A 17,453-nucleotide genomic window follows, 5' to 3' on the forward strand; every position below is an offset into this window, starting at 1 on the left:
CTATTTTCTATACCATCCGCCCTGGTAACAGTTAAGAAGCAGGACAGTTCTTTTCAGAACTGAGAAGTCTCCCGAACCTCCGATTATCTACTCCGCGACAGTACAATATAGCAAGACAGTTCCCTAAGAACAAACTCTACCTGGCAAGTAGATATACACATGGTATTACCGCAAACCAAATATAAAAAAAAATTTATGTTCATATTAATTTCTTTCATCCTACTTGTATGTGTGATTCTAGGGTGATATCCAGCGCTTTGACGATGACTGATGCTAATGTACCGTACTATACTGTTAAGCGTCTAGTAACCGTACTTCTACAAATGGAAGATTGCGCAAGTCACGTGGAACGGGAGCATGCGCTGTTGGAGCACGTTCAGAACGAGGCTCTACGGGAAGATCTCTGCCTTCTGAACGACTTGTTTGTTCTTAAAGTACGATTGATAAAAGTTCTTGCATACCATGACTGACCAGATGTTTTCCTATCAGCGTGTTAAGTCATATCATTATAATGCATTAGTTCTTGTTTTCATTACAATGTTTTCTAATGTTCAATACTCCATCACTGAACTTGTTGCCACTTTCAGCTGTTGTTCTTTATTGATTGTTTACCTTAGTTACCAACAAATCCAAGATTTCTGAACATGACGAGTGAGCAGCGGATACGTGAGCTTCATAATCTTATTGCCAAGATCGTCCACCAGGTCAGTCAGTATTGAATAAGAATAATAGTAAAGGTCTCAGTCCTCAGTAGAATACTAAAGACACAAATCTTACTGTCACTCAAATGTCTTTCATTTATTTTGAATCGCATTTATTGTTTACGTCTAACTTTGAGTACATTGAGTATGTTTTTAATTACATTGAGTATGTTTTTGATTAGGAGACTGATCAAAATGAAGTCCGAGGGCTCGGTTAAAAAGAGATCTCCCTTATAAAAACCATGTGTTTTTTTTTTTTTTTGCAAATCGGTTGATTTTGATTGTTCTCCTCAATCCTAGTTCACTCTCCACCAATGTGTAATTTTTGCCGTGGACGACGCCCACTTTATCGATCCAGACTCTTGGGGCTTCTTGATTGATTTTGCTGCTGCTTCCTCAGCCGTTTGTGTTCTGACTATGAGACCCTTTAAACCCGACAAACCACCATGCATAGCTGCCCATCGTGTTCTATCCCATCAAAACACCTTGCATATTAAACTCGGCAGTCTACGCTCTAGTGAGATGGCATCATTGGCGTGCCAGCTTCTTGATGTAGTCAGAGTGCCCCAAGATCTTGTTGGGTGAGTCATCAAAATATTTTACAAAAACTGTGTGGAAAAGCTCCAAAACATTATATGTTCAAATCATGGACTCTTGCGGAGTTTCCGTTATGAAAAGAAAATATGAACCTATTCTTTGAATTGTCGTTTCATCACACAGAATACTCCAGAAGAAGAGCCACGGCATTGCATCTTGGTGTGAGCAGCTCGTTCAGGAGCTCATGGCAGTTAATCAACTCATGATCGTTCCTGAGGGTAGCAAACAAGCAGCCGTAGCTGATGACGAAGCTAGTCACATAACACCGAGTATTACTGTGTTACAGAAGTCTAAAGAAAGTAGTGCCAATGGTGGCACTACTGGAGCTGGTCGCAGTCGACGATCTAGCGTAGATAGCGGGGTGGGTATACCGTTTGACATGAACTGTTAGTTGTAGGCAATAGATTCCGAAACGTATCATTAATTGGCCAGCTGCGAGCGAAACAGAGTGATTTGAAAGTAAGCCAACTGCCAATTTCCGTCCGTCCCTCCGTCGTTGGGTGCGTCCAACCGTCCGGATTCAGTGGAATGTTCAAGTTTAAGCGTGAAGCTGCATCATTCAAGTATTGAGTTGTTTTTTAAATTCAAAATCCAAAATCCAAAATCTAAAATCCCATAGTGACAGTCATGTTTTGTGGTTCCCAACCATTGATCTCCATTATACTGACTGGATAGAACATCGCGTCCAAACGCAGGCCGCGCGCGTACTTTTTGAAACGGGTGAAAACCGTTCGTCACACGAAATGCGTTGTACACTTTTAAACGGAGTTGCTGCAAACAGGGAGAAGTTTTCGTCCTTTTAATTGTCATTTTGGGGATTTAAAATGTTGGAATCAGATCAAACAAACTAAAAATGCTTATGGTGAAGGTGTGCGCGGCTGTTAATCGCCGGAGGAGGGAAAACTGAGTCGGCAAATGGATTGTCTTTCCACAGAAGTAAGTAAGCCTTTGCATTTTTTTTTTAATGATTCATATTATTATTATATCTAACGTTACAAATATTAGACAGGAAATTTAAACTATCATTCATAAAAATAATTATTAAAGGCCAAGTATTTGTTATTTTTATCGAGCAATTATTGTTTTCACTCCGTTACAAATGGTTTTCTGGAATCGACGAGGACGGGAAGCCCGGGATCCAACAAGGTGTTTGTCATAGCATCAATAATTAAAAGGTTCGAGAAAGAAGACGGTACAAACATTAGAAGTTCGTTGAGAGGATCAGTCGTCTCAGAAATAGCCGGCTTCGTTATTTGTGACCGAAATAAAAGTATTTATTTCTGGCGATACAGTAAAAAAGGTTATGAAAGTTTTGCTGTTGGGATTGTTTCTCTTTCTTGTCCTTTTCCCTCAATTTTAGCGAGTATGTAGTTCTCACTCTAGTCTTAGTTTGCATAGAACTACTCGAATTTTAAATTATAGGAGCGACTCTTGTTTTGTCTTTAAGTTTATATGGTTTATTGTCAGTTTCTCAATGTACTGAAAGAATTAAAAAAACATGTACTTAAATCCCAATACAGTTTCTCGTCCGAGTTTTTGTTTAGAAATAATGTCATTATCATAATATTAATAGGGCATTTGATAGACAAAAATGTAAAGTATTATTAGTTTGCCTTATTTGCATTTCAATCACACATTTTTTTTTCACACTTTTCGTCATGTTTCCCCCTAATTTCTGTTCTCAATTTACAACTTCAACTGACAGACTCAAACCCGACCAAGTGCACATTAATTTACCCGTTTAAAGGAATTGCGCCGCCATTGTTCGGCCGCGTGTTTATGCACGCAGCATAGCGCAATGTCCTATCCAGTCAGTATAATGGAGATCAATGTTCCCAACCATGTTTATAAGGAAATGTAGAAGTTTTCGGGGGATAAAAGCCAAACTAAACAATGCTCTCTTGATTTTAAAGAGCCAACGTCAAAAAAATGTGGTTTTTTTTAAACGGACTAATAACTTTAACCAATACAACCATGCCAAATTGCAGCAGACACGCACATCAAATAATTGCACATGAAACTCGGGATTATTTCTGAAAATCTCTAAGGCAATTTTTTGTTTAATGCCGTAACTCGTTGTTGTAATGAAGTGTCAGCTTGAAACTTGGACTAAATATTGCCACTATAGATTTATATATCAAAATAATATAACTCACAAAAGGACAAGTTAATACTCAAGTTGAATGAGCTAAAACAGCAAAAGCATAAACATGTTTGAGAATAGTTTATTCCAAAAGTGCCAATTCTATTCTAGTTTTTTATTATTATCATAACTCGTGTTTCTGTCTGTGTAAGATACCAACGAGTCACCATACATCCATGCCTATTTGTATATCTTCCCTGTCGGCCCTCAGTCATCCTTTTTCACTCCCATATCGAACCAAGTATAGACAGTGGTCAAACGCAAGAATTTGTAATATCCCCACCCCTAACATCAGTTGATCAATGATTTGTTTTTTTCTATTAATTAGTCATTGTTTATCTATGGGGCGATTTGCAGCTCGATATAGCAGCTTCACTGAACTATTAACGTTAATTTGGACATTGTACAGTGTACTGTTATTTTAGAGAGAGAGTAAACGTGCTAAATGTTTTTTCGGTTTGTCTTTAACAGTCACCGATGTTTCAGGTACCTCAATTGGCAACCCACATGCTAGACCAGCTACGTGAGATGCAAGAAGAAGGTTTACAAGATGATGATATAGATGAAGATGAAGAGCCTAACATGGTGTGTGTTGTAGCATCTGGAATCAAACTAGCAGATTTACAGATACCGGATTCAATGACAGGTGACAATAATATAATGCTCGTTAATATTGGTCTTTCTTTCTTTCTTTCTTTCTTTCTTTCTTTGTCCACTAATAATTGACACACTTTTGTAGTTGATATTTACTGAATGTGTTTGGTTCTTCATCAGGCATGATGCTGGCCCGTATCGATCACATGAAACCATCAGAGCAAATGTTGGTAAAGTGTGCTGCCGTTCTTGGGCTAACATTCACCCGCCATATGTTGGAGATCATTGTTCCCAACACCACTGGCTGGAAGATTCGTCGCCTCCTCCATATCCTGATGAAAGGTGGAGTTTTCGAGTGTGCTACATACCACCTTACAATCCATGGGTTGAGCTATGGTGTCAACCAACGTATAGCAAGCTCTGTCTCAAGCCATTTCGGCACTCTGGGTCACGGTAACCGACTTACGGCTGGTATTATCTGCCACTGTCCAAAAACTGCGATTCAGGAGTCTGATGTGGAGGTTCCGACTGGGTCGAGTTATATGTTCATGACAGACTGCAGCCATTTGAGATTTACCAGTGCTTTCATGCAGGAGACAGCTTATGGGTTGTTTCTCTCTGAGCAGCGACGTAAACTTCACCGACAGGCGGCAGAATATCTGGAGTCCCAAGCACATAAGTGCACGCCCTGCGGTGGAGGTGACTTCCTACCCGGTAGTCATCAATATCTTGGGGAGACTAAAATAACAACAAAGAAGACTCGAGAGGAGACTACACGTAGTAAACAAAGCTTGAAGCCGGACAAGGTTAAAGATATCACAACCGGGGAAAAACATTCGCATAATGGTAGGTTCGAGCTTCAAGTTGCTCTGTAGCATTTTGTTAATTGATTCGTATCATCGGTGTATCTCATTGTTTGTTTTTTATGTTAAATTGAATGATTATTTTGTTAAATGACATAACATTACATTTGACTAATCATGAAACGAAATCGAATGACCCTTTTTAGTAGCATTCGATTTCGCGCGAAATAGAATAGTTTGGTGGTTAGATTGGCTGCTCATTTGCCGAAATTGACCGAGAATTGCTCATTTGCCGAAACTGACCGTGAAAACCTATAGAAAACCTATATTATAAGTTTCTCGGTCGAATTCGGCAAATGAGCAGCCAATTTCATTTTCATGCGTTCGCATTAAAGCTGTTTTGCCTCTCCAGTTGTTACTGCGTTTCAAATTCAGAATTCGGCCATTCAATTTCGTTTTAAGTCGAGTAAAATTCCTTTAGCACTATGTATGTTCAATTTAGTGTATCGTAATTTTTTTTTCGTGGCACACACGCCTCAAGAAGCGTCTGCGAATTCGAATGCTGCTTTGATGAATTGTTAAATGGAATGATTATTTTGTTAAATTGAATAACGCAACAATACATTTGACTAATCATAAAACAAAATCGAATAACCCTTTTCAGTAGCATTCGATTTTGCGCGAAATAGAACAGCTTGAAAGTTAATTGCTCATTTGCCGAAGAAACTGCATCCGAAATAACATAATAAATTCTACTTGTTTACGCTGTTTGATTTGTGTGGTTGCGCCCATTTGCTGGGTACAGGCCTATACCTCTTAATTTGCTTTCGGATGCAAGGAATACACCATTAAGCGCTCATGATTCATGAAATAAAACCTAATTAGCCATATTTACAGGTATATTACTTTAATTAGCAGTCATTCAAACTTTACTAACACAATCTTTAGTTTATTACAAGCATTCAATTTTTGAGACCTTTTATTACTATTTATAAGCCATTGGACCCTTTCGGTTCAGAAAAAAAATAAAAGTTCACAGATTTACAAATAACTTACACGGTTTACAGAAGGCAATGGTGAAAGACTTCTCTTGAAATATTATTCTATGAAATGCTACTTTTTGAGAAAACAGCAAAACAATATAAATTCTCGTTAACGAGAATTACGGATTTATTTTAAACACATGTCATGACACGGCGAAACGCGCGGAAACAAGGGTGGGTTTTTCCGTTGTTTTCTCCCGACTCCGATGACCGATTGAGCCTAAATTTTCACAGGTTTGTTATTTGATATAGAAGTTGTGGTACACAAAGCGTGGGCCTTGGACAACACTGTTTACCGAAAGGGTCCAATGGCTTTAACGAAAACATGTCCTTAATTTGTTTCAGGAAGAAGTGCCCGGCAAGTCACCTTCGATGAAAACAGAGGAGGTAAACAAACAGAATACTGCCGAAACTTTGTGGAACATCTACTGTATTCCACAGCAAAATAAACTGAAACTAAAACGATAAAGACAGTTCCTCGTCCAATTTGGATCAACAATCAACTCGTATTCATAATACATTTTGTTCCATTAATTCTAGCTTGATTTTGAGGCATTCTGAGTTCTTGATTGAATGTCTTTTTTACTCGTAATATAGAAACCGAAAACTACGTTCAGGACCACACAGACAACATGATGAACACCATTAAGAAAAGCATCAGGCGTCGTAGTGTAGCATTTGTTGCACCACACGGTGAGAACGAGTCACATGTTGTGCTGAATGATGACGAAGGTAGTGATGAAGAGGACAACAACCCGTCTATCGCTCCGATTAAGTACCATCAATCCCGGAGAGCTACGCTTACTATACGTAAAGGATCACTAGACAACAACCTTAGCGTTATCAGGTACAATGAACACAACAACTCTCAACAAACTTAAACTTGTTCATGTATTCAAGCTTAACTTGTGTTTATTTCGGAGACAAGGCGTATTATGTTCGAGAGTGCCAAAAAAATAACCGCATGCCTTTAACATTCTTAAGGAAACAACAAGTTAACCAAGCGTTTTTAAGATTGCACAAATTCCAGAATTGACTGCCCAAAAGTGAAATTGAATGACTAAACACACGCCTCAAAATAAACTCCTGCGAACTTTAACGCAGCTTCGATGAATTGTTAAATTGAATGGTTATTTTGTTAAATCAAATGACTTAAAAGTAGATTTGACTTGCCTTATAAAGAAATCAATTGAATGACCCTTTTCAGTAGCATTCGATTTCGTGCGAAATAGAATAGGCTGGTAGTTAGATTGGCCGCTCATTTTCCGAAATTGACCGAGAAAACCTATAATTTACAGTAAGTCTATAAAATTATTAAAAACATTGGACAACAATAGAAAAATGTTAAAAAGTAAAAGAATGCAGAATGAGTCAAAATGCAAAATAACCCCCAACATGCAAAAGCAATCCAACCCATTAAAAAAAAATATATATATATATATATATAAATGTATATCTAAAAACATGAAAATGACATAATGATAGGCATGTCTAGTTTTTTGTAGTTGTATTTTTTGTTTGCCCCTACCTATAATAACGGTTGTCGAACTGCCGCCCTGTTATATTTGTCCAGCACCTCCGAATATGTTTGGTCATAGCAAGATGGGACTCTACAAATTAATTGTATTTTTATTATTAATAATTATTTAGAAGAAAATTCCTAGAATTTGTATTTAAAAAAATATGATGATGGCAACATTACATTGAGCGTTCAATATCAGCGACATATACTTGTTGTCCTGATTATATATAGCTTTGGTGAAATCTATGAGTCGCCGATTGCCAACCGATCTGCAAGCCCAAGTTCTCTGGATTTGGAGCGAATGGATCTTCGAGAATGCCGGTGTGCTGATGTTCTAAACACGGTGTACCCTCAGCTAGTGCGTCATTGGAGAGCAGCCTGCTATACAGTCAAAACTGTTCATTTCCTATCTGAGGCTGGTAGTGCTGCAGTAACCACTGGCAACCATTTGCAGGTTGCATTTTGTTTATCATTCTACTACTCGTTTAATAATCAAGCATCGTTTAATCACAAATTCTTGCTTCTAATTATTAGAAGGCCTACATCACTCTGTAAAGCGGGCCAAAAAATTCTCTGCGCAACAAATTAATATGATTAGAACTCCATGAAAGAGGACTGCAGTTGTTGTTAACCTCGGAGGAGTACAGACAAAGAGTCTGGGATATTTTATTGTGTATGTGACTTGAGTTTATAGTCATAAAGCTTATATGCATTATAACGATGTATGCTCATTCATCATTAAGTGTGATATTGGTTTAACTTCAGGCTCTTTCCTACCTACATGAAGCTACCAGCATGATTAAGGATGTCGATAGTGGTCACAATCCTTTGGCAGACGATCCAGCAACAGCTGTGACAATTGACAGGCAAGAGCGCGCCAAAATACAAAGTACAATGGGTCAAGTAAGTTTGATACGGCTATTTAATAATTGCAACTCGTTAATAACCCACTATAGTCAACCACTCTGTATACATGATGTCGTAAGATTACAATGATTAAATATATCAGGGCTCAAGTTTCACAAGTTAATTTTGGTATATTTCATTTTCGCCCAAGTGACAAAACAGTGACATCATTGTTGTTTAAGGCCGTACGATTTGAATTGTTTCCAGTTGAAATTTGTATATAAATGTTATAAATTGTTATGCCTATAATGCGGAACACTTATTTGACTAACAGGCTTTGTTTAAAATGGGCCGCTTAGACGAGTCCATGCCCCACTTCAACCAGGCCCTTAAACTCCTTGGCAACAGGCAGCCGTCTTCCAGAGCAGGAGCTCACTTTAAATTGTTGATAGAGGGCGTACGTCAACTCTTTCACGTTTGGTTTCCGGAACGGGCCATCGGAAACGCCTCGTAAGTGATTAAAATTTGACTTAATTATAATAGAATTTGTAGCTGTTAACAAGGTATTCCTTATTTATTTATAAAACATCAAGTTTTCCCCCAAAACAGCCTAAGAATTATATTTTTATCGTTTATATTATAGGGGTCTGGTTTAAACACATAACCTTGACAGCCCCTGTCTGTCCATGGTCTGTCTAACTTGTAAAGCTATAGATTTAAAATAAAATAAATACAATAAAATAAGTAGGTCTAGTAGAAGATAATTTAACAGTGGATCACAGCATTACTCGTCAATTGTTCATTCCTCCATCAGTAAGCGCATCCAGTATATTGAGCAAGCACGGTGCCTATCTAACATGTGGCATTCTTACAATCGTCAACAAGACAGTCTACGGTGTCTTCTAGCTGCCACACAGCAGGTTAATCTAGCAGAGAAGGCCGATGAAGATTTGCACGAGGTAGACACTAGTACCTGCTATCATTGGTGTTTGTAGGTCACTGTACATGTTGGACCAAAATTATCTTTCAAACAGTTTTGATTAAATAATAAAACAAGTGGTTTTTTTTTTAATTGTGTGTTGCAATAATTAATACAAGTTGTCTCTTGATAAACTTTGATATTCGTTAACCTTGAAAACTTTATTTCTACCGTGGCAGTTTTTAGAAACTAATCCAAACTTGTTTTATTCCTAGCTAATAAGCGCCTACAATAACATCATTGCTTCTTGTCAGATGAGAAAGTGGATAAGTACGGGCGATCACTACGAACAAGTTGCGATGAAAAGGTACAAATTTACAGACGGGTTGCAAATGACGTCATTGACCGCCATCTTTGACAAACAATGGCACTGTGCAGCGTGTACACGGGCTGCTCGTGTTTCATAATAGCGGCCAGTTACTTTTATGGTGACTTAATTTACGGCAGTTATATAGACATGATAGCTTCTCCAATGTACAGACAAACAGATCGAAGACCAAGGAACAGGAACGGACGGCATCTGGAGGTCGGACATATTGAACAAAGACGTAGACAAAAATATGCAAAAGAGGAAAATTTCTGAGTAACCCTGTGAGATTTTAGGGTGGCTGTCTAATCTAATTACTTTGACTGTTTCAGATGCATCGATTCACCAGTTGGCGTTGGTCCTGATGACCTCATTACCATAGGTCAACTTTACAAAGAAAGTATGAGAGTTCGTCTTGGTAATGGTCGGATACAAGGCGCTCTAGACACGGGTTGGTTATTATACTCACTACGCATACATGGGTTTAAACAAGAAAACAAACATTTGACTCCACATGTTGTTTTAACATAAAGCAAGTAGTTCAGTTTTGTTTAATCAAAGAGTCGTATGCAAAGTTCATGTTCTCTGACATTTTCAGCAAATTAATAACAACCAATTTAAACGTCGCTTTTATTTTATTTCCAGATAAACTGAAATCTCAAAACGGTCATAAAGTTTAATATAATTTCTGTATAGGATATAGTGCACTGAAGATAACGGAGAAGATTCACGATATTGATCTTCAAATGCAGACACTACCACTGCTCGCACATGCATTGCTGCTAGATGGAAGGTAAACAACTTTCTAACGTTTACCGATAGTTTAAAGAGTCAAGAAGCCAATCGATAAGCCATTTCATGTGCTAACCATCTTTGACATGTTCCCTACAGTAACTTGCAGTAACAGCACCAAATTCAAACTCTGGTGTTTCTAATCAGCAGTGTGTGGGTTCGAATCCCCGGCCGTGACACTTGTGTTCTCAAGCAAGACACTTGGCTTCGTCCATGGCTTCGTCCCATGGCTTCGTCCTTCCATCGCTTCATCCTTCGGATGGGACGTAAAGCCGTTGGTCCCATGTGTTTTGCAACGTATGTAAAAGAAGAACCCAATGCACTTGTCGAAAAGAGAAGGGATTCGCCCCGTTGCTCTTGGCTGATGTGGCTGCTAAATGCACCGTACACCTTGTAAACCCTTAAGGTGCTAAATAATCGGATCTCAGACTTCCTATAACTTTCAATAACCTCTCTTTCTGTATAAAAATGCATACACTAAGCGTAACCTGTTGGTAGATACATGTTTTAAAACATAAGACTTTGGTATTGGTATTATCAATTCTGTTATTATTGTTAAATGAGGCTTTCAAGACGATATCAAAGGGGGGGGGGGTTACAATACTGATGTCGTGAAGAAATGTAAATAATTTATCATATTATATGACCAGTGCAGTACTACATCTTGCTAGCTTTGTACACATGGAGTTCACACGGTTAGAACATGGAAATTTGGTCTGCCGTCTTTTTGTGTCTTCAGTAAAGTTTACTCAGCAAATAGACCAACGTTGATTTAATTTTGATAATGACTTTCAACGATTGATTTGATTGTCGCCATAGGATAGCGCAGTGTGTAGAGATGTTGGGGAAGCTTTCATACGCAGCCATGGAGGAAGAAGATGCACAGGCACGAGCAGCGTATTACTATGGATGTTTGGATCTCATATTAGAAGCAGGTATTTCAACATCAACAACTTTAGACCAACCATTGTCCTTTAGCAATCTAGAAAATATGACATTTTAATACAGCAAGTATGGCAGGGTTAATGACTTTGATTGAATTGAACTGTCGCGTTTAACGTTTTTGTTTTGTTTATAAGCAGGAAGCTAATATTTTAACAAAAGTAACGATTCGAATATGAAGTTTCAAAACCGTACCCATCTATTTCTACCTCCAAGGTAGGTCTATGTATGCAAAGCTCCCTTGGAATTATTAGACCCATCTAAGGACTGCCACAGCTGCCAACATAAGCATCTTGCAATGAAGAGAGATAAAATAGATTTACAATCAACATAACGGGGAAAACGTTTCCAAAGAGAGATATATTCATCAAAACATTGAGAGATTGGCTTATTTTAAGGAAACATTCTTCTGTCGAATCAGTGAGATATCAGTTCTTATATTTATGTAGGCCTATAGTTTCTTATTTATAAAGAGTCACGTCGTGTTTAGGGCTACTAGAGTCAGTCTAAATTGAAACTATACCCGTTCAATCTACTTTGTCATCAGGTTTTGCGCTTGAAAGTCACCAGTCTTGTGTAGATTTTGCTACCATGGTAACTGCAGACTCTTCATATTCTGTTGATACTACACCACGATACTATCTTACAGCGTGCTTGGCACTGTGGTAAGTTAAGCCTTTTATAACCTTTAGCCAAAGTATAGTGTCAATGAGAATCATTCTTAATTCTTTAAGTCAATTAAATAACTTAACTTAACTTAAATTAACTTAAATGCATTAATAAAGCGCTTTGACACTGTTTCAAAGCGCTGTACAGTGAAGAAAAACATAAACGGGAGTAAACGGGAATTTCAAGGCTCTTAAAGTATTCCCTGTTTGAGGAGTTGGAACAAGGGAATCAATGTGTGGTGGAGAGGAGTTAGAACAAGGGAATCAATGTGTGGTGGAGAGGAGTTAGAACAAGGGAATCAATGTGTGGTGGAGAGGAGTTGGAACAAGGGAATCAATGTGTGGTGGAGAGGAGTTGGAACAAGGGAATCAATGTGTGGTGGAGAGGAGTTACTAAAACAAGGGAATCAATGTGTGGTGGAGAGGAGTTAGAACAAGGGAATCAATGTGTGGTGGAGAGGAGTTAGAACAAGGGAATCAATGTGTGGTGGAGAGGAGTTAGAACAAGGGAATCAATGTGTGGTGGAGAGGAGTTAGAACAAGGGAATCAATGTGTGGTGGAGAGGAGTTACTAAAACAAGGGAATCAATGTGTGGTGGAGAGGAGTTAGAACAAGGGAATCAATGTGTGGTGGAGAGGAGTTAGAACAAGGGAATCAATGTGTGGTGGAGAGGAGTTAGAACAAGGGAATCAATGTGTGGTGGAGAGGAGTTAGAACAAGGGAATCAATGTGTGGTGGAGAGGAGTTAGAACAAGGGAATCAATGTGTGGTGGAGAGGAGTTAGAACAAGGGAATCAATGTGTGGTGGAGAGGAGTTAGAACAAGGGAATCAATGTGTGGTGGAGAGGAGTTAGAACAAGGGAATCAATGTGTGGTGGAGAGGAGTTAGAACAAGGGAATCAACGTGTGGTGGAGAGGAGTTAGAACAAGGGAATCAATGTGTGGTGGAGAGGAGTTAGAACAAGGGAATCAACGTGTGGTGGAGAGGAGTTAGAACAAGGGAATCAATGTGTGGTGGAGAGGAGTTAGAACAAGGGAATCAATGTGTGGTGGAGAGGAGTTACTAAAACAAGGGAATCAATGTGTGGTGGAGAGGAGTTAGAACAAGGGAATCAATGTGTGGTGGAGAGGAGTTAGAACAAGGGAATCAATGTGTGGTGGAGAGGAGTTAGAACAAGGGAATCAATGTGTGGTGGAGAGGAGTTACTAAAACAAGGGAATCAATGTGTGGTGGAGAGGAGTTAGAACAAGGGAATCAATGTGTGGTGGAGAGGAGTTAGAACAAGGGAATCAATGTGTGGTGGAGAGGAGTTAGAACAAGGGAATCAATGTGTGGTGGAGAGGAGTTAGAACAAGGGAATCAATGTGTGGTGGAGAGGAGTTAGAACAAGGGAATCAATGTGTGGTGGAGAGGAGTTAGAACAAGGGAATCAATATGTGGTGGAGAGGAGTTGGAACAAAGGAATCAATGTGTGGTGGAGAGGAGTTGGAACAAGGGAATCAATGTGTGGTGGAGAGGAGTTAGAACAAGGGAATCAATGTGTGGTGGAGAGGTTTTCAACTAGTTGTTTAAACCGGCGCCGAGGCCTGGACTTGATCAATTTACCGAGACGAAGTCGAGGCATTAACCATGTACAAAACAACGCGATTTTCCCTCATTTTTGCCAACCAAAATGTTGGTGCGCACGCGCTGTGTGCAATTGACATATTTCATGGGAAGGGTCTATTCGAAATTGGATTTCCCGTTCATACGTCGCCAAAATAAAAACAAATACGCATTAAGTTTGCAAGGATTTGTTATTAAATAAAATGCATTCCGTCCTAATCTCCACGATAATTTTCGTACGTTCTTTCCATAATATCACTGTCCTTTTTACATCTATGTGTTCTTTCAAGCTTGTTTTACTCAAATTTTGAAAAAGAAGCACATTTTTCATCTTTTCGTATCAGTTTCTACCATAGAGCTATATGTGTAGATCGCTAACTTGCTCTGCGTTTTGAAGCCACCCTAGGCGCAGACATGTTTGATGTGTTGCGTGAATTCGGAACGATTTTAATTTTAATAGAACACACATTGCATCGATTTTTTAATATTCGGCGTGTGCGCTTAACGTACGCGACTGCCCAATCGCGAACGTCCCCGCTACGAAAACCGTAACTTCGACTTGATTGCATAGAGCTATATATATTGACTAGAGCGCTAACACCCCGTTATACACGCACTAAGGTTTTGAAGCCGTGTGGGCGCATCCATGTTTATGTACAAACCAATACAAAAGCTTGAAATTTTGTACGGCAATTTGTACGGCTATTTGCATGATAGTGCGTCTGTTCTTTTTTATGTGCCATCGAAGCAAAAAATGCAGTAAATGTGAACGCACAATCTGCTGATCAGCGCACAAACTGCGAGCGTCATGTGCGTCATGATTAAAAGGCGCGTTTACTTTTTTTTAGTACGGCAATCAAGTCGAAGTTACGGTTTTCATAGCGCGGACGTACGCGAGTGGACAGCTGCGTACGTATGCGCACACGCCGAATGTAAAATGATCGCGGCAAAGTGTGTTCTCTTAAAATTCCGAATTCACGCAACACACCAAACATGTCTGCGCCCAGGGTGGCTTCAAAACGCAGAGCAAGTTAGCGCTCTAGTCAATATATATAGCTCTATGCTTGATTGACGTACTTAAAAAAAAATGACGCACCCCAGTCAGCCGTTGTTCTTGACCGAGCCAATAGGAATATAATGAAGAAAATGTCTTATAAGCACAGGTGCAATTGCAAGCGCGCGTGTCAACACTTTTTACTGGTGTTATACGCCTCTCTCTTAAAGCCATTATACACTTTCGGTAAACAGTATTGTCCAAGTCCCACACTTCGTGTATCACAACTTATATATAAAACAACAAACCTGTGAAAGATTAGGCTCAATCGGTCATCGGAGTCGGGAGAAAATAACGGGAAAACCCACTCTTGTTTCCGCGCGTTTCGCCGCGTCATGACATGTGTTTAAAATAAATCCGTAATTCTCGCTAACGAGAATTTATGTTGTTTTACCGTTTTTTCAAAAAGTAAAGCATTTCATGGAACAATATTTTTTTAAGAGAAGTCTTTCACCATTACCTTCTGTAAACCCTGTAAATTATTTGTAAATCTGTGAATTTTGTTGTCTGTACCGAAAGGGTCCAATGGCTTTAATATTTATGCATGACGTCAAAACTCTTACCCAAAATGAGGCTATGGGTGCGCGTCCCCCATCACTTGCAGTGGCCGTGCTCATCGCATTGCGACGTACCTCATTCATAAATATTAAGAAAGGCGTATATCATCCGCCAACCCCTTGTGATGCCCTCTCGACCAAGAATCAGTCCATTTTTATTTACATTAATACATGAGTGCGTTAACCAGAACCTGAAATATGACCCAAACTTCAAGATGCCAAATCACGGTTTCTTAACAAATATTACTGAGACCATTATAAGATTACTCTAAACCTGACTGATGTGACTGCATCCGAAATTGCAGCAAAACCACTAAACATTGCACCTTGAAGCACCTGGTATAGCATCCTGAACGTTAACAACGCAGCAAATTTAATTAGGTAAAGAGCAGTCGAAAGTAGTGAATTTTAAAAACCTAATAAGATACAAGGTATCAAAAGATTTTTGTTTTCAATTTCCACTTCATTGTCCCAGGAATTGATGAGCATTCTGTGTCAAGAAACAAAAACAATTCGCTTTACTGAGTTTTCTGTCCAGTTTCAGGATGAGCCAGTCATTTAATTTGTTTTTTTTTCATCATAAGGTACATGCGCAAAGACCGTGTAGATCTCGGTAAGCAGTGGCTAGCAACATGTGAAGAGGCTGCACCATCAAGTCGTCTGCCAAATATGACGACCGTCAGAGCAGAGTTTAAGATATTAGAATGCCGACTTCTGGCTTACTATCGTGCCCTTAAAGCTAAGAGGGACACCGCGAGGGTTAAGACCCCCGTAAAGAAGGTAAAGTAGACTCTCTTTTGTTGTTGAATGTCTCACTGTAGAGTCGGGCACGAATCATTATTAATTCTATATAGAAATAGTCAAAACTTAAATTCTAATTTGGGAATAATTGTGAACGTGCAGATGCTGAAGAAACTGAAGAAACACACCTCACGATTCCCGGGTTTATTGCCACGTTATCTCCATATGACAGCCTACATGCACAAACTCAACGGCTCAGATAGCAATGCTAGATCCGACCTGTTGAATTGTATTCAAACCAGCCTGAAGAATGGCAATCGTAATGAGGCATCATGGGCTGAGCATAGTCAGTCTGTATGGTTTGATCCTACCCACCCAATGACTCAAGACGAATTCTGGCAAAGATCTACTGAGGAAGATCTGGACTGGCATGTGGCAAGTACATTGGAACCAGATATCATTAAATTTACATTACCTTTACCGAAATAGATTGGAAATATACTTCGGTACCTTCACGTGACGTCATTAAATGCGATTGAGTATGATTCTCTAAATGTTTACAAAGGAATATAGTATAAATGCAGTAATTTAGACTAGTTACTTATAGTAACAAAACAATAACTTGAAATTTAGCAAAATGAGCTTACCCAAAAATTATATTCTACGGTAACAATTATTGTATTCTAAGTAGTTTAGTTGTGTGTTGGGCCTGATCATATTGCACAGAATGTGCAACCATCTTGCACAGAATGTTAAAGCCGTTATATACTTTCGGTAAACAGTATTGTCCAAGTCCCACAGTTGTGTATCACAACTAATATATAAAATAACAAACCTGTGAAAATTTAGGCTCAATCGGTCATCGGAGTCGGGAGAAAATAACGGGAAAACCCACTCTTGTTTCCGCACGTTTCGCCGTGTCATGACATGTGTTTAAAAAAATCCGTAATTCTCGCTATCGAGAATTGATATTGTTTAATGTTTTCTCAAAAAGTTATTTGTAAATCTGTTAATTTGTTCTCTTCTTTTCTGTACCGAAAGTGTATAATGGCTTTAAGCAAGTGAGGAAGTTATAATACGCATACACAAACAAGACCGGGGAAAATATATTGTTGGCAAGTTCGTTCAGATTATTTATATTTGTCATTTATTCCTTAATTCATTGAATGATTTAAACAAACACCAAATTACAGTGAATATATATTGTTTTGTATATAATATATTACTATTGTTTGTTTTTCTTAGCTATGGTTCTACTTATTGTTTTTTTTTTCTTGTGGCCTTTAGTGTTCATAAGGTTTCATGTGATCCTTAGTGTTTATAACTTCCATGGTTCATGGGGTCCTTTTCATACTATTGACTTGATGGTTCATGGGGTCCTTAGTGATCCTGAGGTACATAGTACATGATGTTCATGACGTACGTATAATATGGGCGTTCTTTGTGTTCATGAGGAACACGGTAAGTGACAATGGCTTCAAAACTAAACACTGTTTTTAAAATAGTCTGAGCAAGATCTTCAAAGACACTGGACACTATTGGTAATTGTCAAAGATC

At 38.8% G+C, this 17,453-nt stretch overlaps 1 protein-coding gene across 1 annotated transcript in view; it reads left to right on the forward strand.

Annotated features, from left to right (window-relative positions):
• The window catches only part of LOC117287982 (adenylate cyclase type 10-like), a 29,875-nt gene extending 13,211 nt beyond the window's left edge, over positions 1-16,664 (forward strand). Inside the window, exons 16-35 of the mRNA XM_033768651.1 lie at positions 242-434; positions 618-704; positions 1,002-1,282; positions 1,422-1,659; positions 2,488-2,490; positions 3,913-4,087; positions 4,216-4,881; positions 6,227-6,268; positions 6,479-6,728; positions 7,635-7,857; positions 8,169-8,306; positions 8,584-8,759; positions 9,064-9,208; positions 9,444-9,535; positions 9,868-9,986; positions 10,232-10,328; positions 11,147-11,262; positions 11,817-11,934; positions 15,740-15,935; positions 16,059-16,664. Coding sequence (XP_033624542.1) covers positions 242-434; positions 618-704; positions 1,002-1,282; positions 1,422-1,659; positions 2,488-2,490; positions 3,913-4,087; positions 4,216-4,881; positions 6,227-6,268; positions 6,479-6,728; positions 7,635-7,857; positions 8,169-8,306; positions 8,584-8,759; positions 9,064-9,208; positions 9,444-9,535; positions 9,868-9,986; positions 10,232-10,328; positions 11,147-11,262; positions 11,817-11,934; positions 15,740-15,935; positions 16,059-16,385 — 3,682 coding nt within the window. The 3' untranslated portion in view covers positions 16,386-16,664. The remainder of the gene's footprint in view (positions 1-241; positions 435-617; positions 705-1,001; positions 1,283-1,421; positions 1,660-2,487; positions 2,491-3,912; positions 4,088-4,215; positions 4,882-6,226; positions 6,269-6,478; positions 6,729-7,634; positions 7,858-8,168; positions 8,307-8,583; positions 8,760-9,063; positions 9,209-9,443; positions 9,536-9,867; positions 9,987-10,231; positions 10,329-11,146; positions 11,263-11,816; positions 11,935-15,739; positions 15,936-16,058) is intronic.
• Positions 16,665-17,453: the final 789 nt, after the last annotated feature.

Source organism: Asterias rubens, chromosome 1 (genome assembly GCF_902459465.1).
Source record: "Asterias rubens chromosome 1, eAstRub1.3, whole genome shotgun sequence".
In the NCBI taxonomy this organism is placed as follows: Eukaryota; Metazoa; Echinodermata; class Asteroidea; order Forcipulatida; family Asteriidae; genus Asterias; species Asterias rubens.